Here is a 22,496-nt window from a genome sequence, read left to right as displayed (position 1 = left end):
GGAAAGAAAGAAAGAAAGAAAGAAAGAAAGAAAGAAAGAAAGAAAGAAAGAAAGAAAGAAAGAAAGAAAGAAAGAAAGAAAGAAAGAAAAGAAAGAGAAAGAAAAGAAAGGAAGGGAGGAAGGAGAGGGGAAGGGAAGGGAAGGGAAGGGGAAAGGGAAAGGGAAAGGGAAAGGAAGAAGGAAGAAGGAAGGCCTCTAAGTGTAAGATGTTTCATGTCACCAATGGTATTAGGGCAGGTACAAAAATCAATTCTGCTTGTCAACGATTTAACAAATTCCTACAAACCCTATGGAGTTTGGAGGGACCAATTGTTTCTTCAAACCTTGAAGCTTTAAAAATATATAGATTTCTAGGTTCCAATCCACATTTACTGACTAATAATCATCTAGGATAAGGCTGGAATTTGTGTTTTTAACAACTCTTACATGATTCTGACTTGTCAAGTGGGCAGATACGAGAATATTAGACCAGATGATATTGAAAGAGCTTTTCATATTTCCTTGATTCTATTTCTAGTCCCTGTCATAGGAGGCAATATTCATAGTGGAGGAGTATAGACTCTTGAGCCAGAATGTGTGGGTTCAAAACCCGACTCTGTCTCCCACTAGCTAGATGGTTTTGAGCAAGTCTCCATACTTCAGTTTCCTCATCTGTTAAATCAGTATAACAATAGTATCTACCCCTAGAGTGTTGCAAAGAGTAAATGAGTAAATGGGAAAATGGGTAAAGTAAGCACATCAGTGCTTATATATGGCATATGTCAGTATTAGCTATTTTCTTTCTGCTCAAAGATGACAAATCCATGTACAAGACAGTTTGATTAATGGATGTATCAGAAGTGGAAAAGAAGGAAATTACTAAAAAACAAAGACCTTATTGTTTCTACCTTTATATTATTAATCATCTTTCAAAATAGTTACCACTTTAGTGAAGATTATAATGCAGAACATATGTAAATATTTCTTTGAGTGTTGCGAGGTTATCAAAGCATCAGTATGAATATAAAGATTACTTTCCAATAATGGAAAACAATAAAAATTGTAGGGAGTTAATGAGGACAGAAACTGACTAAACTGAAGCTACCTGTTTGCAGAGGCTTGTGTGTAAAACTACATCCATCTAACATTTAAAAAATAAAAATAAAGTGTGATGTGCAGATCTTGAGTATACAATATGACAGATTTTGGTAAATGAATATACTCTGTAACTACCATCCCAAATCAAGATCGAGAACATTTTAATTACTCTAAAAAATTCCCTTTTATCCTATTCCAGTCAATTTCTACCACTTTTTAGGCAACATGATTTGGAAATCTATTAATACAGAAGCGCTTTGCTGTTCTTGAGCTTTCTATGAATGGCATCATACAGTATGTGCTTTTTTGTGTCTGACTTCTATATCTACACATTATGTTTCTGAGATTTGGTTATGTTGTTGCATTAATTAATAGATTTTTTAAAAATTTCCGGGTGTTATTTCATTGCATGAATACACCATATCTTGTTTATCAATTCTTGTGTTGATGGGCATTGGGGTTGTTTTGAGGTTTTGGCTATTGTGAATAAAGTTGCTAGAAACATTCTTGTAAAAATCTTTTCTTAATACTAAGTATCTGCTCCTTTTAGGTAAATATCTAGGAGTAGAATTTCTACTGCTAGACATTTCTTGTCATAAGGTAGATATATGTTTAACTTTATTAAGTACTATCAATCTGTTTTCCGAATTATTTGTTCCATTCCGCAATCCCCTCAGGAATGTGTCAAATTCTTGTTGTTCCATATGGTCACTTACATTTGATATTGTTTTAATTTGATGTTAGCATTCATAGTGGGTACGCAATAGTATTTAATTGTTCTTTTAATTTGCATTTCCCTGATGACAAATGATGTTGAGCACCTTTTCATGTGCTTATTGGTCATTTTTATGTCTTCTTTTACGACATACGTAATAAATTATTTTGCCCTTTAAAAAATTAGATTGTCTTTTTATTATTGAGTTGTAGGAGTTAATTATATATTTTGGATACAAGTCCTGTATCAGATACACGTATTACAAATATTTTTCCCCAGGCACTGTCTTATCTGTTTGTTTTCCTAAGGATGTCTTTTATAGGCAGAAGCTTTTGCTCTTTATAAAATCTAATTTATCACTTTGTAATGGTGAATACATTTTGTTTCCTAAAAAATCTGTGCCTGTTGTAATTTCATGAAGATATTACTTTATGTTTTTCTAGAAGATATTTCCTGTTTTTATAGTTTTGGTTTTCACATTTAAATCTATAATCAATGTTATTATTGATGCGTGTTGGAAGGTGTTCTTAAGCTTTGTTATTGGCTAAGTTGTATTTAAAACTCTTAGGTTCTCCTGATGAATTTCTTCCTTTAACATTATAAAATGTTTTCTTAATCTCTGGTAAAAGGTCTTGTCATGGTATCTATTTTGTCTGATATTAATATAGACACTTCTACTTTCTTAAACTTATTTTCATAGGATGTCTTTTTCTGTCCTTTTACTTTCAACCTGTAAGTGTTCAAAGTGCATCCTTTGAATTCAGTGTATATTTGATCTTGCTTTTTATCTAGTCTGATAGTTTTGGCCTTTTGACTATTTAATTCATTTATATGTAATGTAATTATTAATACGGTTGACTTTAGCTCTATAATTTTGCTATTTGTTTTCTATTTGTTTCTTCCATTTTCTGTTTCGCTATTCCTTCTTTTCTGCCTTATTTTGGCTTAATAAAATACTTTTTATTAATCTATTTTATTTTCTCTATATTTTTTAGCTTTCTTTGTATTTGTTTATTTGGTATTCTAAGAGATTACAATATATAGCCTTAAATTATCACTGCTCCATTTCATATAAAATATAACAGTCTTTCAACAATATTGTTCTACTCTGACCTATTCTTGAGCTACTGTTGTCATATATTTTACATGTCCATACATTATAAACAGCATAATACACAATACAGTGTTTTAATTTTTGCTTAAATTGTTTGCTTCCTTCAGATAAATCAAGAGGAATTTTAAAAGGTAGATACCCACATATGAATAATTTCTGAGATTTTTCTCTTTTTTTCCCCATAGGTCTGAGTCTAAGTCTGGTATCATTTCCCCTCCACCAGAAGGCCTCTATATGGCATTTCTGTAGTACTGGTTTGCTGGCTAACTATTCACTTCATTTTTTTGTTCATTGAGAATATTCTTGGCTTACCTTCAGTTTTGAAGAGTATTTTTGCTGGAAATAGAATTCTGAGTAGACAGATGTTTTCTGTTTTTTTGTTTTTGTTTTTGTTTTTTTTTAAATCACTTTGGTTCCTTGAGCAGTTCAGGCCCATTTCCACTCTGGGCCTCTATGCTTGCTGTTTGCTGCCCCTGGACAGCTCTTTACCTTCCTCTTCCCATCTCAGGCTAATCAACATTATCCGGTTCCATTTCACACTTCTCTGGGAACTCTGTTGACCATACTATCCAAAATCACTCTTCTTCCCGCTTACTTTCTCCTTCATTATCCTGCTTACATCCTGTGCAACACTTTAACAATCTTTAATTATAAATTGTAAACAAATTAAAAATTTTTTTGTTTCTTGTCTTTTTCCCTGATTAGCTCCATAAAAAAATGTACCCTGTCTTATTCTCTCCTATATTCATAGCATTCAGCAAAATACCTCACACCACAATAAAGGCTCAATGATATTTCTCTAATGTAGAATGGGTACAATTGAAGTCATAGGGACTTGTAGCTTTGCTAGACTTGAAAAGACATATTAAGTAGTCACATACTGCTAAAGTCTCCAGGACCATATGTTTTACAAACATTGTGCTAGGAAATATAAATACAAAAGTGATGCATCATCAAGGAGCTTTTCCAGATCCTCTGAGTTAGAAACAATCTCCTCATCCTCTAGCGCCTGTAACATTTCACTTCATCCTCATTGTAATACTTTTAATGGTCTACCTTGGTGCGTTGCTACTTCTATATCTGTTTTCTGTCTCCAACTGGATTGTCTGACAGGTCCTTGCAGGTAGGAACTATATTTTTCTAACACATATTAGGCAAACCTGCAGAAATAGTCTTTAGGTCTGCAGAAATTTTAGGATACTCTTAATATGGTGGTGTGCTGTAAATGAATTGAATAAGGAAGTTAGCATTTTTTTTGGTTTAATAAGATGTTCTAGTTCTCTAAGGAAAAGAAGGCTCATATAATTCCAAAGTAATTAGAATTTCAACTGTGCATTATATAAAGCACAGTTCCCACCAAGGACACTGTGTCATGTGTGGGGGAGGACTCCTCTGCCCCTTCTCTGTCTTTGTTCTTGTTTATATGCACTGCGTTTCCAATTTATAATCCCTGTAGTTTGCATGGCAATAAAGTGCCAAATATTTCCGGCCCATGCCTCTGGCTGCAGAGCATGAGAACTGTTACGGAAAACGACAGATCAGAATATTTTTTAGATTTGTTGGAGTTCTTAAAAATGCCCATTTTTAAACGTAAATATTTATGCCTATTGCAAGTTGAACCTCTATTTGTTATGGTGAGACTTTTGATTAGCCTGTAGCCTGAAGAGGACCCATATAAACAGTAGGTCGTATTTATTATGACAAGATTAATGGAGAACTCTGGAAGGAATAAACCCTGAAGCTGGTGTTAGTATTCTGATTCCATGCATAGAAGAGGGGAATGGGTCAGCCCTGGATAAGCATTTAAAAAACTCACACACTGATAGTGATAACTTACAGCCTCTGGGTTTGGGGACCATAGTAATCTTACTGAATCATGAATACCTGTGAAATGCAAAGGCAGTATAGCTATAGCACTTTTTTTATGGAATAGCTTTTTTTTTAAGGTCTAGTATTGTTCTGACAAATTTAAGTTCCCAAAAGCTGTATGATTTTTATGGGAGAATTCTTAGTAAAGTGCAGGTGTATAGTGAGACTGGGGGTTATGATATGAAACTTCTTGTACATTTCCAAGCCCCAAAGCAGAGCTTAGAGTATCAGAATCTCCAGAAGTTGTGCCTGGGAATCTGGATTTTATCATGATCTCTGGAGGATGCATCCACCCTCTGAAGTTTGAGAGTCACTATTTGAGAAAATAGGTTTCAACATTTGTCTGTTTTATCTCTGAACTGGCAGTTTGTACCTGAACAGTTGTCAGTCTCTTAGGTTGCTTCCTAAGAAGATCCCAGATGCTTGTGGTTTCACTGTTCTTTCCTCATAATTAAATGGACCCTTAATTGAACAATTAGGTAAGTCAGTACCTGATTATGTGATTGAAACAAAAAAAAAAAAACAAAGCTAGCTCTCATGCCAACCCACCCAGCTTACTACATACATTTCAAATAGGTCTCTCTGAAATGCTCACTCGGCCATAGGAATGTGAACACCTCCAGGAAACTCTACTCTTTGTTCAGATTGTAGACATGGGCAGTTCTAAGGACACTGACATTCAGTGAGCAGGACTCATTGGATTTGATGCAATCGGAAAGGAACTTTAGGCCTGGCACGGCAGCTCACGCCTGTAATCCCAGCACTTTGGGAGGCCAAGGCAGGTGGATCACTTGAGATCAGGCGTTCGAGACCAGCCTGGCCAACATGGTGAAACTCCATCTCTACTGAAAATATAAAATTAGCCGGACGCGGTCGCGCTTGCCTGTAACCCCAGCTTCTTGGAGAGGCTGAGGCAGGAGAATTGCTTGAACTCGGCAGGTGGAGATTGTAGTGAGCTGAGATCGTGTTGCTGCGGTCCAGCCTGGGTGACAGAGCTAGACTCCATGTCAAAACAAACAAACAAATGAACAAACCTTTATTTCTGTCCTCCATTTGCTCATCCAAATAGTCTCTGTGGGGTTATTTTTTCCAAACTTTTAGATAGAAACCAGGGCAAGTTTCATGAATTTTCACTTATTTTTAAGTAGTAAAGAGTCCTTTGCTTACTTTTAAATACATAAATTCTGTTATTTCCTTAATTAATATATCCATGGTAGAGCAGTAATTTTTAAATATTTCCAAAATGTATTACAAGTTAGTTGTACCCTCTTCCAGCTCAGTCCTGCTTGGGGCTGTCTACTTAACACGGGAAAAGAGAGTGCGGGAGGCTTCTCCCTTTGTTCTGCCTGAAGCTTTTGCTTTTCTTCTTTTACCTCAGTATGTTGCCCTGGTTCCTCCAGGGCTGATGGATGCAGGTGGAAGGCTAGCAAGGGAAATGGAAGTTTACTTGGTAGATCCTGTGCAAAGCTAGCATGGATACTGCTTGACTGGGCAGGAAGTACGAGTTGATTCTCCTCAGGATGCTTTTGTGAAAGGAAAATAAACTCAGGACCCCAAAATCACTAAGCCATGGGAAATGTCAAGCTGGGAAACCTGCCTCCCATTTTCTTTCTAAATATGATAGCTACAAATTTCAAAAGCTACATACCTCCCTCACAATTTTCCCACAAGGAAATTCCTTGTGGACAAAGGGCAAATAGAATTCAAAGTCATCCATCTGAGGCTCACCTGAGACAAATGCATATGTGATTGTTTCCTCTACCCTATTGTTGATATAAAAATGCACATTCACTGAGCCAGACTAAATTCTGTATTTAGTGGGAGGCTGATTAAGGACTCAAAAGAATGCAACCTTTTGTCTATTTTCTACTCATGACCTGGAAGCCCCCGCCTCAAGTTGTCCCACCTTACCTAACCAAACAAGGTACCTCTTACACATATTGATTGATGTCTCGTGGCTCCCTAAAATGTATAGGAGCAAGCTGTACCCTGACCACTTTGGGCACATGTCCTCAGGACCTCCTGAGGCTGTGTCAGAGATGCGTCCTTAACCTTGGCAAAATAAATTATCTAAATTGAAATTGATTGAGACCTGTCTCAGATACCTTTTGGTTTACAATTTCATGGCTTTTTTCAGGGAATTGTCATTACTTAATACGGGCTAAGTAGCTCCTCTGGGATCACTTTAAGCACCTAGATAACCAGGCGAACACTTCCAGCACCTTTCTGCTGAAGTCTCATTGCCCTCAAATTCAGGCAGCCCTTTCGGGCAATATCTAAGAAGTCATTAAGTCAGCTTCTTTCATACAGGGTACACATAGTCTGTGGGAAGCTTTCACATATCCTTTCTTCTGACAAGCTTTGAGAACGCAGGTCATGCCCAACTCTGTCACCTTTTATACTTTGCCACCAGAGAAGATAACAAACCACAGTCTCTAGCCCTTTGGTTCTTGCAGGTGATGTCAGAGTTCAACCTACCACGTCCCAAGTAACAAGAAGGTACTCCTCAAGCCCTCTAGGTAGTTCTGTGCAATCCCTTCTCCACAGGCTTACCGTGAGGGAGAACTCCATGGTCCCACATGGAACTCACGGTACAATATAGCTCTCTCTTAAGAAAGTCTCTACCCATTTCTTTCTTTCTTCTTCAGTCTCTTCTTTATACTGGTGGTGAGTGGTCAGCACAGGTTCGTGACTACTTCCCCTGGATGTTCTGCACTGATACTCTCTTACCTCATTTTGGTAATGTGGATATAGTTATCATCTGTGTCTAGGACTTCCCAGTAGGGCTTTGACTGGGACACTCAAACAGAAAGTGTTTCCATTTTAACATCTCTTCAAAATAGTAAAATTAGCGAGCCCATGTTGATCTCTTGTTATGTGCTGGGCACTCTCACATACATGCCACATCTCACTCAGCCCTCCCCACAATACTGTAAGAAAACAGAAGCCCAGAAGGGTCAAATAATTTGCATAAAGTTATCCAGGTGGCAAGTTGCAAAGCTGTCCCATTATTTTCTATTCAGGAAAAGAGGAATAACTTTGTCTCTTAGAAATTAAATACTATGCATTGATAAAAACAAATGCTACAGCTTTCAGTCCTGGCATTTACAATGCTAGAACAGAATTTTGTACTCATTTGCTAAACATTGTTTTATATATATGTCTCTTTTTTTTGGAGACAGGATTTCACTCTGTCATCCAGGCTGTCATCCAGGTAGGCAGTAGCACTATCATAGCTCACTGTAATCTTGAACTGGGCTCTCAGCCTCCTGAGTAGCTAGGACTACAGGTGTGTGCCACCATGCCTGACTTTTAAAAATTTTTTTGAGACCAGATATTGCTATGTGGCCCAGGTTGGTCTTGAACTCCTGGCTTCAAGCTATCCTCCTGCCTAGGCCTCCCAAATCATTAGGATTACCAGCCATTTTCATATCTTTTTCACCTAGTTCTTACAACACCTAGTGATGTGATCCGCCTTGTCTTCGTCTTGTAGGTGAAGAAACAGGCTAGAAAGAAGTTTCGTAACTTCCTCTAGATCACAAAACTAGAAATGACTGGAGTCAGAATTAAAATCCAAAGTTTCAGATCATGACCGACTTTACTTTTCTCTCTATTCTGAAGGGACATACTAGCTGAAGGAATCTGTTTCATTATGAGTCTCAGCTCTGTGGCAAACATTTAAAGCTATTTGGTTAAAGCTGCTTTCTAACATAAATTGGCTCTAGATTAGTCAAGATTTTTACTAAACTTCTGAAAGCAAAGAGCATCTTATCCATATTGGAATCTCTAGTACCTGGCCCAAAGTTGATACTGTGTTAGTGAATTCATTAAATGAATGAAAAAGTGAATGAATAGATTGTCTTCTAAATTCTGGTGGAAAGTAAGACTCCACATGAGTCAGATTGATGTATTATTCTCCTCCTGGCATTTGCATTTTATAAAATAATCCTAGAAGAAACACCTAAATGAATGATGCCTAAAGTTAAATTTTTAATACTGTCATTGGAGTAGAGTGGAAAGGAATTAGGATAGAGTTTTTCTCTGGAGTCTCAATTTTCACTGCAGAGATGAGAGCTATTATGTCTATATGCTTTAGAGAAAAATAGAATACATCTTTGTTTGAGTATAAAATGTCCAGAAACACCTTAACTCAATTCAAAGAAGGACGCTATAATAATTTAAGCCATCCAGAAATGAAATAAGCTGCTTCTAACATATTCATAATTAGTCCTCTGCTAAGAGACCTGTTGGCTGTGTTCTGCAAGGAAGGGATTGAAGTGTTGGTGGGACAGACCAGGCTCTCAGATACTCTGTCCCTGAACTTCTGGAGATGCTAGGATTCATTCAGGTGGTTGACGACTGGATGCAGCTAACCAGGTCTGTCTGTTGTCCACAGGTCTGAGGCGCAATTACAGATGTACCATCTGCAGTGTCTCCCTAAACTCAATAGAACAGTATCATGCCCATCTGAAAGGATCTAAACACCAGACCAAGTAGGTACTTTTGTGCTTTCACTCTTCAGTTTCTTCGATGTAATTTTTAGTAAGATGACTAAAGGCTCAACATTTCATTTATTTCTAAATAAGTAGAGTGGAAATTATATCTCTTTTGCTTCAAAGTTCACATGATATTTATGCTTACTTGAAGAATGGCTTCTTCCCTTTATTTGGCATGAGTAATAAGAATCTTCTCCTTTTTTCATTTTTTCAAGGACAGTTTAGCATACTTTTATGAGATTAGGACATATTAAAATCTATGCTAAGTGTTTTAAAATCAATAATATTCTTCTTATTTGTAGGATGTACCAAACTTTGGTGACAAATTCTATGAATGTCTTCTACCACTTTCCCTTTCTGGATGAATATTGTTGATTATTATAGAAGCATAACAAATCCCCCAGGATATTAAGTCATTTATATACATAACTATTTCCAAGTGAATGGAAACTTATTCCATTTTTTCAAAGATTCTCATAATTTTAAGCTAAGAAAGGCTCACCAGGCACCATTTCACCTCTATTTATACTATGCAGCTCTTTAAAAACCACTGGACATTTTTAAACCAGCTGTTATGACTGTTAATAAAACGCTAATAAAATATGAAAAAAGCTAAGAATGTCTCAAAAAGATGTAATTTTCCTGAGCATAATCGTTTTCATTTCTCTAATATTCATTAGGAGGATCATTTAACAGATTGGACTGTGTCAACACCTCATGAATTATGAATGTTAATTTAACAAACATTTATCGAGAGCCCACTATGTGTCATACTCCAAGCTGTGCACTGGGGAAGAAAAGATGAATAGGCTGGGCACAGTGGCTTACTCCTGTAACCCCAGCATTTTGGGAGGCCGAGGTGGGCGGATCACGAGGTCAGGAGATAGAGACCATCCTGGCCAACACGGTGAAACCCCGTCTCTACTAAAAATACAAAAAATGAGCCGGGTGTGGTGGCATGTGCCTGTAGTCTCAGCTACTCAGGAGGCTGAGGCAGGAGAATCTCTTCAACCCAGGAGGCGGAGATTGCAGTGAACCAAGATCGGGCCCCTGCACTCCAGCCTGGGCGACAGAGCAAGACTTCGTATCAAAAAAAAAAAAAAAAAGAATACATTGAGTCCTTCCTCTTCCCCCTGCCAGGCTGAGGAAACAGCTGTGTAAACCCATAGATTGTTCTCTAATGCCACGTGTGCACCCGGAGCTTTAAGCATGGGGGAGGGAGTAATCCAGGGCAAGCTTTAGAGGACACTAGTGCAGAGGCTGGGTGCATGAGGATGAGGTTATGGTCTGATTTTGCTCAACGCAGTATCCTTGTATCCTAGCACAGCACCAGATATATTTTAGGGTCTTTATACACTTGTTTGATTAAATGAATATGTGATTTCAAAAGATGAGTAACAATTTCCTAAGCAGGAAAATGAAATGGAGCATTACAAGCAAAGAAATTGTTTCACAAAGATATTGTAAAGATGTACATCACAGCGCGTCTGGCTCAGGTGAGAAAATTTAAACCCAGAGTTAGTTACTGGCTCTCAGTTTTCTCAATATTCTGCCTTGTGAGTCAAAGCCAATTCCATGGCTTGCATTACTCTGGTCCACCCGGAGGACTTTTATCAGGATAATTCTTCAAAAAGAAGAGTTTCCTTGATTTGTTATGGAATACTGAAGTTCTTATATTGATTATTGGATACTGCTCATCCCCCCAAGCTGTTTTCATCATTTCTCTAAGTAACATTTTGCTACAGGCACCATATATGTTTGAATTAACTTATATCTGATATGCAGACAGACACACGAATACCTGCAACAAAAAAGATAACTTTTTGGGAGCATGTATTCATCGCTCAATACATAGAAAAAGATAAACAATGACTTTACATGGTATGAATTATGTAAATAACTAATATAGATAATACTTCCAGATTCAGAAAAATGTCTCTTTTCTCTGTTCTGTACATATATAACTTCATGGGCTAGAATCGGGGCTAGGTATTTTCACGTCTATTTTCTCATTTAATTCCCTTAACTACCCTTGAGATAAACATTAATATTATTGACCCGATATCTTACATGAGAAAACTAATGCTCAGAGAGGTTAAGTGACTTGCCCACTATCACCCTGACAGCAGATGGCATGGCCAGCACTGATCACAGTGGTGTCTGACTTATGTCTCTACTTACTCTGTGTCACTCAGTTACCATGAACTTAGGCTTGGAACGAGAGCCAACAGAGAGTAGCATGTGAATTTTGAAAAGAGGTTACCACTTCTTGAAGTGATTTAAATAGGCAAGACTTCAGAATGGAACATCTCTTACAGTGCTGCCTTCTTTCCTATCAATAAGATGTTATTCATTCCTAACTCAAAAGCACAAAGCTGCTCTCTTTATGAAGTGTAAAATTAAAGAAAGGTGAAGAAAATAATTATACTGTCCTGTTTCATATACCTGTTTTATCTGCCCTCAGACTTAATTTGTATATCATGTGCGGGCATGTGCGTGTGAGAGAGAGAGATTGAAAGCGAGAGAGGGAATAAATGATAAATGTTCAATTCTTTTGTCTGTTTATAAAAATCGAATTGTTTTCTTACTAATTGTAGAAGTGTCTAATTTTTAAGGAAGTCTAATTTATCAGTATTTTTTTTATGCTTAAAGTTTTTTGAGTGCTATTTAAGAATTCTATGCTTATCCTGAGGTCGTAAAGATAATCTCCTATGATATTATGTTGTTTTTCCTTACAAATATAGGTATTTGATCTGCCTAGTGTTACTTTTATGCATAGTGTGAAAGAGAGATCAAGTTTCATGATTTTTTTAATACAGATACCAATTAATCCAATACTATTTACTGAAAAGACCATCACAGAGCTTTTTTGTAAATCAAGTGATTTACATATATGTGTACATGTGTGTCTGTCTGTATATTCTGTCTCAGTGTTATATTTCTTTTTATGCTAATGTCCCATTACTTATTTCCTATAGTTTTATAGTGTCTTGATATCTGATAGAGCAAATCTTCTAACTGTATCTTCTTATTCAAGACTGTCTTCATTGTTCTTTCCTCTTTGTGTTTCCCTATAATTTTTAGAATCAGCTTGTCAACTTCCTCAAAAATTCCTTGAAAATACTAAGTTTTCTAATCCACAATTATGGTGTATACCAGCGTTTGTTTATATCTTCTCTAATTCTTTCAATAATGTTTTGTAGAGGTCTTAAACATCTTTATTTAGATTTAGTCCTAAGAATTTGTTATTTTGGGATACGATAATAAATTTTACTATTTAATAATTTTGTTGTTAAAATTAATTACTAAATTAAATAATAATTAAAATGTATTATTTATAATTGATACATAATTGTACATATTTTTGGGACCTAGTGTGATATTTTGATACGTATTTATAATTAGCAAATTCATTATCTCAAACATTTATCATTTCTTTATGTTGGGAACATTTACAATCCTCTCTTCTAGCTATTTGAAAATATGCAATACATTTTTGTAGAACACTAAAACTTGTTTCTTTTATATAGGTGGAGTTCCCATACATTTTTAGGCTTTTTTATTCTTTATTATTTTTCTATTTTGTCTGCCTGAGTTATTTCAAAAGGCCTGCTTCAAGCTTAGAAATTATTTCTTCTGCTTGAACTAGTCTGTTTTTTTACATTCTTGATTGTACTTTTTATTTCATTCATTGAATTTGTCATTGCCAAGATTTTTTTTGGTTATCTTTTTTGAGGATCTAAATTTTTGTTGAATTTCTCATTCTGATCATGAATTGTTTTTTCCAATTTTCTTGAATTGTCTATCTGATTCTCTTGTATCTCACTGAATTTCCTTAAGATTTTTATTTTGAATTCCTTTTCTGGCATTTTGTAATTTCCTTTTTTATGGCTCTATTACTAGGGAATTATTATTCTTCTTCAGAGGTGTCATGTTTCCTTCACTTTTCATGTTTTTTATGTCTCTACATTGATAACTGTGCATTCAGTAGAATAGTCACCTCTTCCAATTTTATGGAACAGCTTTCATAGAAAAAACTTTTTCCTGTAGATGGATCCCAGGGTCTCAGTAGAGTAGAGTGTACTGACTTTGATTCTAGGTAAACACAATAGTATAGTTTTTGTATAGTTTCTCCAGCTGTAATTCACATTAGTGATGTTGTAAATGCCTCAGTGACCTCAGCTGTAGGAGTTTGTTGTGGCAGTGGTGTTGCTTTGCTGAAGGTGAGCTTACTGAACTGGTTCGCAGTCTGGGGACATAGCCATGCACTTGGTGGGTTAGCTGACTCTGGAATTGACTCTCTTGGGATGAGGCTTTTGAGCTGTTTCTCCAACCCAGGGCATAGGGGTTTGGTGGCTTGGGCTTCTCAGGGGTGTGTCTACGTGGGGTGAGTCCACAATGCTGTTTCTCTGGCTGGGCGCGTGACTTACAGTGGCTCAGCAATTCAGGGACATGTCTGACAGGCTGTTTCTCCAGCCAATGGTGCTAGGGAAGATTATCTAGGGGCAGGTTTGCTGAGCTGCTTGGTTTGGACAGCCTGAGGTTGACTTCCCTGCTGTTCGTGGCCATTTCTGAGCCTCAGCTTTGAGCAGCCAGGGTGGTCATGTTGCAGCCACTCATGTGAGCTTGGTGAAACGACAGCAGAGTCCCAAGTCTAGAAAGGCACAGTGGCTATCAGCTCCCCACAGCACGTCATACTCCAGCAGTGACTTTGATTTCAAAATAATGCCATGCTGCAACAGCTTGGATGATGGGGTTACAGTCAGTACGCAATGTGGGCTCCTACTTTGGATAATGTAGCCACATGAATTCTAAGCATCTCCTAAACTGGGCTCAGGACTTGTGAGGACTTTGGGATTCCCCTGTAGTAAGAACTACAGGTGTCTGCAGTGATTATGTGGGCTGGTGAAGGTGCTTCTGCCTATCTTTTCTCTCCATGGGAAAGTCCTTTTTGGCTCTGAGTCAAAAGTGATGGAGAAGACAGGGTAACAGAGGTGGGTGCCATATTTCCCTCTTTATGCTGCTATCCTGGGCTTTTGTGCTCCACAAGGATTTTGCCCATTTTTTGTTGTACTTCAACACTCTCCTTCAGACACTCCAATCTTTATTATTTTGTTTCTTTTTTGTGGGAGGAACAAATGCCAGGCACCACTAGTCAGCCATCTTGCTGATGTCTCCTTACTTATATTCTGTCTGCATATTCTACCCAAGAGAAACAGGTAGTGGAAAACCTTTAACTATAAATATGGATTTGCCTATGTATCCCTTTTTCTGTATATTTTTTGGCTTTATATACTCAAAGTATATTATTAGATACTTACAAATATAAATTTTAAAAATGTATTTCCATTCATTTGGCCCTTTGTATCAACTTTTATTCATCATGAAATGTTTTTCTTTTCCCTGGTATTATTTTTTTCATTAAAGTATACTCCTTCTGATAATAGTATACATCAACATCAACTACACTAACTCTTCAAAGCTTTTAAGTATTTCAAATATTTTTCCTTTAAATTTAATAATATCCAGATTTTATTTTGCTTTCAGATGGAAGGTTAGTGTGATAACAGTTACTCTACCATAGTTGAAAATGTGACTCAGCCAAATGTATTTAACTATTGCAATCTGACCAATTAAATAAATGTAAGTATTCAGGTGCCAGTAATTATAGAGGTATCAGATTTATATTTTTCGTAATAATATCTAAAGAAGTGCTCATAAGAAAAAAGATTATTAAACTGTGTGTTGTAAAGAGCACTGAATTGTGAGTCAGGAGATTTTAATCCTCTTGCAACTTTGCCACTGAGTGACCTTGTACACTGACAAATCTTTTCTCAATCTTAAGTTCTCTCATGGATTAATGATTAGTGATGACAAGAACATGACTAATATGGGTCCACTTTCCATGCCCTTGCTGGCGATCCTGGCACTCTTTGCAGCTCATTCTAAATTTAGCTTTAAAATTGTTCTCAAAACAGGTTTCCAGATAGTCTTTGCCATTTTATTGGAGCTAGTATTTGGTATGTATAGTGGGCTGAATAATGTCTTTCCAAAATTCAGGTTCCCCCCAGAGCCTCAGAATATGACCTTAGATGTAAATATGGTCTTTGTAGATGTAATCAGTTAAGACTCTCCAGATGAAATCATCCTAAATCTATAGTGAGCCTTAAATCCAATGCCTGATTACTTTAAAAGAGAAAGGAAAGGGAGATTTGGATACACAGAGAATAAGGCTAAGTGCAGATGAAGGCAGAAATTGGAGTTATGTTTCCACAAACCAAGGAATCACCAGGAACTGGAAAAGTCAAGGAAGGATTCACTCCTAGAGCCTTTGGAGGGAAAGTGATGAAGCTGACACCTTGATTTCACACTTCTGGCCTCCAGGGGTTGTGATTAATTCTTCTCTTATGGAGAGAATGAATTTCTGCTATAAACCACCCACATTGTGATACATTTTAGGCAGCCCTTTAGATACATTTTACTAAGCCGCTACTTACAATGCCTGCCATGGTGATGATGATGATAGAGATGATGCCACCATGGATAACTGGAGTGTAACTTGTGAGCCTCTGGAGTACAGCAACAAATTTAATTGTTCTGAAAGTATTATCACATCTAAAATGCACAGCATTCTTGTAGTTGGCAAGATGTTCGTATGTCCAGGTTATAGGTTAGAAAATTGAGTCTCAGAGAAGTTAAATGACTTTTCCAAGGCCCTAAAAGTAATTTTTAACAGAGACAAGAGTCAGGTCATATGCCCTTATTACTATTACTGTTATGATAACTAATCAAACTGTAATTGTCAGATTGCTCTTTGCTGGTAGTAACACAGACATGGTCTTTTACTTTTTTGGTCAAAAGCTGTAAACAGCATAATGGCAGTCAAATTTCTCTCCATTGTTAAACAGCAAGAGAAATATTAACTATCTGATGAGATTAAAGGTTTAGAAATGCAAATGCTCCTGGCAATATATAAAGCAATTGCCTATTAGTAGATTTTTCAGGGTTTGCAAGGGATATAGTCTGTCAATTAGTACAAATGATTAAAATAAAATGTAAAGGCACTGTAAGTATGTACCATAGACTAATGAACAATTCCCCCTTAATATACTTAAATTTGAGCTTAGGGAACACTCCAGGCCTCAGGACATTATGTTACCTAGAAATAAAGGATATGAAAGTTGTCATTACTTACTTTGATACTTCAGTTGGTTGAAAATGAGACAGAAGTGTCTAAGATAATAAATCAGACTGACCAAAAATTAGTACTAATTTCTAAATCTGCTTCTTCCTTTGAGAAGAGGCCTTAACATGTGATATCCATTGGTTTCTCTGAGGTTTTTTCCCAACTGGTATGAATCCTCATGACAAAGACCTCATATTATTTATTTCCCTATTATACTCAGTTATTTGGGAAGTACTTGAATGAATGTTCAGACTAATTTTCAGGGATGGAGTATCTTTGTTTTAAATATTTTGGAATTCACTTCCCACATTCAGCGCACTAGTGAGTTAGCTGAGGGCTGCACAGTAATAAATAAGACTCTTTTGTAAGATACGTGAACCACAAAGAACCTTCTATATTTAATAAAAAATAAAAGCAGCTTAAAAGCCTGAGAAGATGTTCTCTTTGAAAACGATCAGACAAACCGGAAATCATGCATGGATCTCAAAAGCTAAACATATTAATATTCTTTGTAGAATTTTCAATGTAGTTTACTGATATTAACCAAGAACTCCAATAACCAAGAAACCTGAGACTTCAGTATTGTGCTTTTCATGAGAAAGCATTTTTTTTTCTGACAAATACAAAATATATATCACCAGTAAAGTTTTGAGATAACAGGCCATAAGAAAATATTGAAAATAGAGCTATCCTTTTCCAAAGAATGTAAAGTTATTTCTCTTCAGCTGATAATCATTTGTAAGCTGCTAGAAAAGCTCTGAATAAAGAGTGAAATCTGGAACTCAAGGCTAATTCTTTGCTTGCCCCATTTTATAATTCTGAATGTAAAAAACAGCTCTTCTCCCTGAAAGTGAGACTTGTGGTGTGTCATTAAGTCTTTCTAGCTAAGGGCTATCTGGGTAATCAGCATCACTGTGACAACGGCAGGGATGAGACTGTGTCACAGCCTTTGGGCCAAAGGGTGCTTTCTACCTAGCCCTGTCTTTAATTGGTAGAACATTGAAGTCCACTATTGTTAAGAGCCTTCCCTTCTATGAGGAAGGCCTCAGAAGAAACAGGCTCTAACTTCTCACATGGAAAAGGCAGTAGCTTTAAAAGGGAATTTCAGAGATGCCGAAAAAGACTGTATATATCTCTCTATATCTACAGCACTAATACACAGGCAATTTCAGCAGCTCTATTTTTCCTAAGTTACACTTGCATGCTTTTGCTATACATGCCGTACCTAGGGATACATTATAATTACAGTACGTGACTAGATGAGGTGTTTTGCAGACTTGAAAAGAACTAAATGGGGAGCATGTTCATTCTTTGTATCACTTCTGGAATTACCGATGACACCTAATATTGTTTAGCTCATTCATTTCCTCCCTGCTTCCTTCTTGGGGGACCTATAATCATTATTTTGTCTTGCTTGAAATTTGCATGAGTCATGATTGCCTCCAGAGTGGTTCCGAGCTGATGATTTAATGTCTCAGCTTTAATTGTGAACCCCATGGAATACCTCTCATGCTCTTATGATGCTGCTTCAGATTTGTCCTCCAGTACCAATCTCCAGGGGTGCAAGGCCATTACCCAATGTGGTTCTGAGAAGTTTATTTGCATCAAGGAAGAAAAGAACTGGAAGGAGATGGCTGGAGTCATATAGACCTGGCCTGGGAAGCAGATGGCCAGAGTCCCAGGGTCAGCCCTGCCTCTCACATCCTGAGTGCCTTTAACAACTTTTTTCTGTTGCTGTTCTTTGTTGTTTTTGAAACAGGGTTGCTCTCTATTGCCCAGGCTAGAGTGCAGTGGTGCCATCTCAGCTCACTGCAACCTCCATCTCCTGGACTTAAATGATCCTCCCACCTCAGCCTCTGGAGTAACTGGGACTTCAGGCGCACATCACCATACCTGGCTTTTTGTATTTTTAGTAGAGACAGGGTTTTGCTGTGTGGCCTCGGCTGGTCTCAAACTCCTGGTCTCAAGCGATCCTCCTGCCTCTATCTCCCACAGTGCTGGAATTATAGGCATGAGCCACCGCATGTGGCCCCACAAGTTACTGTTAAATAAACCAATTGAGCTGCAGTTGAATACAATGCTATGCATAGATTTCAGTTATACAATTTGATGGGTTTTTGACAGTCATCTACACCATGCAACCATCAGCCCAATCGAGATATAGAACATTTTCATAACCACCAAAGGTTCTCTTGGACTCCTTTTTGCACAGTTTCCTGCCCCCATCACAGCTAACCATTATCTGATTTCTATCACTGTAGCCTAGTCTTGTCTATTCTAGAACTTAATGGAATAATATGGCATGCTTTCTTTTTTGTCTGACTGCTTCTGCTCAACATAATGTTTTTGAGAGTTGTTCACATTATTACACGTGTCGTTAGTTCTTTCTTTTCCTTTGTGGATTTGAACAAAACAAGTTCCCTCACTGAGTTTTAGTGTCCTCATTTGAAATGTGAGGAGTTGGAATACGAGGTAGTCAAGGTTCCTATCAATTCCAACAATCTCTAATATTATGACCTTAAAGTTTAACGGAAGTTTCTTTAGTGTTTTTATATTTTCCAGCTGGCAAAAGGTTGTCTGTAAAATCTTTCTTCTCCAGCGCTTACTTCTTTACTGCACGGTGGCCCAGAAGCTGACCCACCCTCCAGTTGGGTCCAGCTAGGCCTACTACAAAGAACAACATTATGGAGGCCTCTTTTTCCTGTCCTTACATTAAAGGAAAGGGGGCTGTTCAGGTGGTTCTGACTTGGAGCAGAAGCGATAAAGTCGGTTTTACAGGGAGAAAGTGAAGAAAGGAACTTATTTTCACTTTATTTCCTACTATGAATGCAGAGCACAAACTCTAATGACTTCTCAGGCAAACACCGTGATGGGTAAGAGGGAGTCCAGAAGGTTTTAAAGGAGACCCTGGCTCCTCCTCTGAGCAGCCCAGGCTGCTGGGCTTATCCTCATTCTGGGTCTTCTGTAAGTTAGTGTAGCGCCTTCTCACACATTTCACCAAATTTCATAAGAAATTAAAATATGTCCATTTGTAAACTATAGCTGACATTGATTTTTACAAAAGCTTTAGTAGAATTTTGAGTTTAGCCAACATTTCTCTGATCTCTTAGAAGTTGTGGATTGTGGAATACCTGGCAATTGAGTTAAATAAATGAGAAATGTCACTTCATTTAATTAGATTTTGCTGGGGAAGTAGAGAGAGAAGATAAGCTGGGAATGGGCATGCCCTCAACTGTGCTCCTGAATCAGTTTTCTATCACTTCTCTTTGGGGTAGAGGATAAGAGCCCATTTCGGCTGGGATTTTCATTTTGTAGATGGAGCAGAGGTGTGAATTATTGGACAAATCAGCCCCCTCATCCCATATAATTTAGTCCCATAATCAAAATCCATTGAGCACCGACTATCTGGGACATTAAAACAGGCCCTAGGGGCAATGCAAAGTGATTATAGAGATGATTGTACCTTGTAACAAGTTAATAATCTAGTTGAGGGGATGCAACAAGTAATGATTAGAGTTAAAGTCAACATATGATATGGTGAGTACAAGAGGTGCAAAACATGGGTAGAATTCAGGGGAAGGAGTAATTGCATTTTCCTGAGGCCATCAAGAAAGGTTATTGTGGAGTGGGTCCAGTAATGTGTATTGGGAATGAGACTGGCTGGGTTCAGTCCTGAACCTATCTACTAATTCTGTGACCTTGAACAGATACCTAAATACCTTGTTATGGCTTAGTTTCCATATCTGTGAAATGTAATAGTTATAAAAATACCTACCCAAACAGACTCTAGTGAGGATTGAGTTTTAAGAACAAAAACAACAATAGCAATTATAATAAGTACTAAATGGGCCCTGAGGAATGGGTAGATGAATGTTGAGGTGTAATCCTCAATGCTTCTATCCCAAAATTATGAAAATACCCAGAGTTTTTCCTTATATGGCTCGTTTCTTGCCCAAGGTTGGGGTTTCTGGATTCTCACAAAGTTCTGGCCGGCTCAGAGTTTAGAACCCCATGGATCTCAGTGAAGCTGCGGGATAGAAGTGATCCAGGAAAGGTCTCGAAAGACGATTCTCATTCTGAGTTTCTTGTGGTCTTCTGCCTCATTTTATACAACAGTTTCAAGCTTGATATTCGGTCCTGCACTCTCAGAAGAAACGTTTCCTGAATGCTCTCAATTATATGTGGCCATTACACCCTAATTCCTCACTCAGACTCCTCACTTCCTCCAGCTCTTTGATTACCAACTTCATTTTATCAGTCATGTACAATTAGCATATTATTCTCTGGAGACCATGGAGTATTAAGCTTGACAATAAATACAATAAATGAAGCTATTTTCCTGGCTGAATTTCCTAAAATCAATCTCCCAGTGGTCTGTGAGATCTCTGCATGGAGTTTCTTTACCATTTTGATTTTAGGAAGGTTGTTTTTCTTCCCATTTGCATTTTTCGTTTTATTATTAAACATATATACACTGCCTACTCAGGAATCTTTATGCTACCACTGATAGTATATTCTGGCTAATCTCAACATTCAATGATTAAATAGGAGTGATGACATTTGTTAAATGCTATATTTTCCAGAGTTGGAAGAATTTTTTCAAAAAACAAATGATGTCTATGCATGACAGAGACAACTCTTTAAGTGTTAAACACTGTTATTTAGGTAATAATTTAGTGATAAACATTTTAAAGAGTTTTTTCTTCTTCTTCTTCTTGTTTTTGAGACAGAGTCTCACTCTGTCGCCCAGGCAGGAGTGCAGTGGCATGATCTCAGCTCACTGCAACCTCCGCCTCCTGGGTTCTAGTGATTCCCCTGCCTCAGCCTCTGGAGTAGCTAATTTTTGTATTTTTAGTAGAAACGGGGTTTCACCATGTTGGTGAGGTTGGTCTTGAACTTCTGACCTCAGGTGATCCACCTGCTTCAGCCTCCCAGTGTGCTAGGATTACAGGTGTGAGCCAGCATACCCGGCTTTTCTTCTTTTTTGAGTTAATGTTATCTAGACTATTCTATATTGTGTTAAGAATAGCCAGATATAACCAGAATCTACACCTCATTCAGAATATAAACATATATAAATATCAATAGTAATACGTATTACCTGCAATAGTCCTTAACAGCAAATAGGAACCATGTGCTTTTTCTTTAGCTTTTAGAGTAACAGAAAAATCTCAGTCCATTTCATGCCAAGTAGTCAAATACAAATCAAAAATCTATAAAGTTTGCTTTCAGAAATGTTGGTGATATTTCAAGCTCTAGGACACAATTAGTTCAAAGTTCTATCTACAGCCTCTGGTGCTATTGTACTCTCCAGAGATATATCTGTCTTTTCTCTTCCTTATATAAGTGCCCTTCCTTCTAAAGACACCCAACAGGATAACATGTGCACTCTACTCTTTTTGATTTCTAAAACCATCACCACTGAACTGATTTCTATTCTAACAAAAAGATCTTATAAATGCCTTAAATAGATGAGTTTCAGACCTCTGGTTTTATTTCCTGGGACATGGATAAAGTTCAAATAATACATTCTGTTTTCTGACATCTTTCCAGAGCTAAAAGACCTAAGCTTACTAGATAACTCAGATGTCATGGATAGATAGCTTACTAAATTAGCATCTAGTTGTCCCTCAGTATCTGTATCGGAATGGACACTTTAAGTCTCTGTGTAGGTGGGTCTAACTGGGTGTGTTTAAGTTTCTCATTTTAAATCTAGCTTTTGGTCAGCATAATTCCTATTAAAGGCAACTGAGTAGGGGGGAGCTTCAGATTTTTCAGTATCCTCCATACCAGAAGGTTTGGAAGTCATACAGGTTTCTATTTCTTAGTCTTGGAACCAGATGTCATCATTTCTGTATTCTACATCCTGTAAGTGTCCTGAAAGTAAAAGTGCACCTCCCATGAAAAGGAGAGATCAGGTCACAGTGTAATTTGAGAAAGTCATCCCAGCCTGGAAATTGAATGACCACCCTCTGCTGCACCCCTTCTGAAAGTAATAGGAAAGAGGTCAGGCTCTCTCACACCCACATGTCAGGAAAG

The 22,496-nt window shown here is 37.4% G+C and overlaps 1 protein-coding gene across 4 annotated transcripts in view; it reads left to right on the top strand.

Annotated features, from left to right (window-relative positions):
* ZMAT4 (zinc finger matrin-type 4) overlaps positions 1 to 22,496 on the top strand; it is a 372,597-nt gene that overhangs the window by 307,653 nt on the left and 42,448 nt on the right. For 3 of the 4 annotated variants that reach the window (XM_031669498.1, XM_017961971.3, XM_017961970.3), the window contains one exon: positions 9,172 to 9,268. The exons of the other annotated variant lie outside the window; for it this stretch is intronic. In XM_031669498.1, coding sequence (XP_031525358.1) covers positions 9,172 to 9,268 — 97 coding nt within the window. The remainder of the gene's footprint in view (positions 1 to 9,171; positions 9,269 to 22,496) is intronic. 4 annotated transcript variants of the gene reach the window in all.

This window comes from Papio anubis, chromosome 8 (assembly GCF_008728515.1).
Source record: "Papio anubis isolate 15944 chromosome 8, Panubis1.0, whole genome shotgun sequence".
Classification (NCBI taxonomy): Eukaryota; Metazoa; Chordata; class Mammalia; order Primates; family Cercopithecidae; genus Papio; species Papio anubis.
The sequence above is the reverse complement of the archived record's forward strand: the minus strand, read 5'-3'. Positions and strand labels throughout refer to the sequence as shown.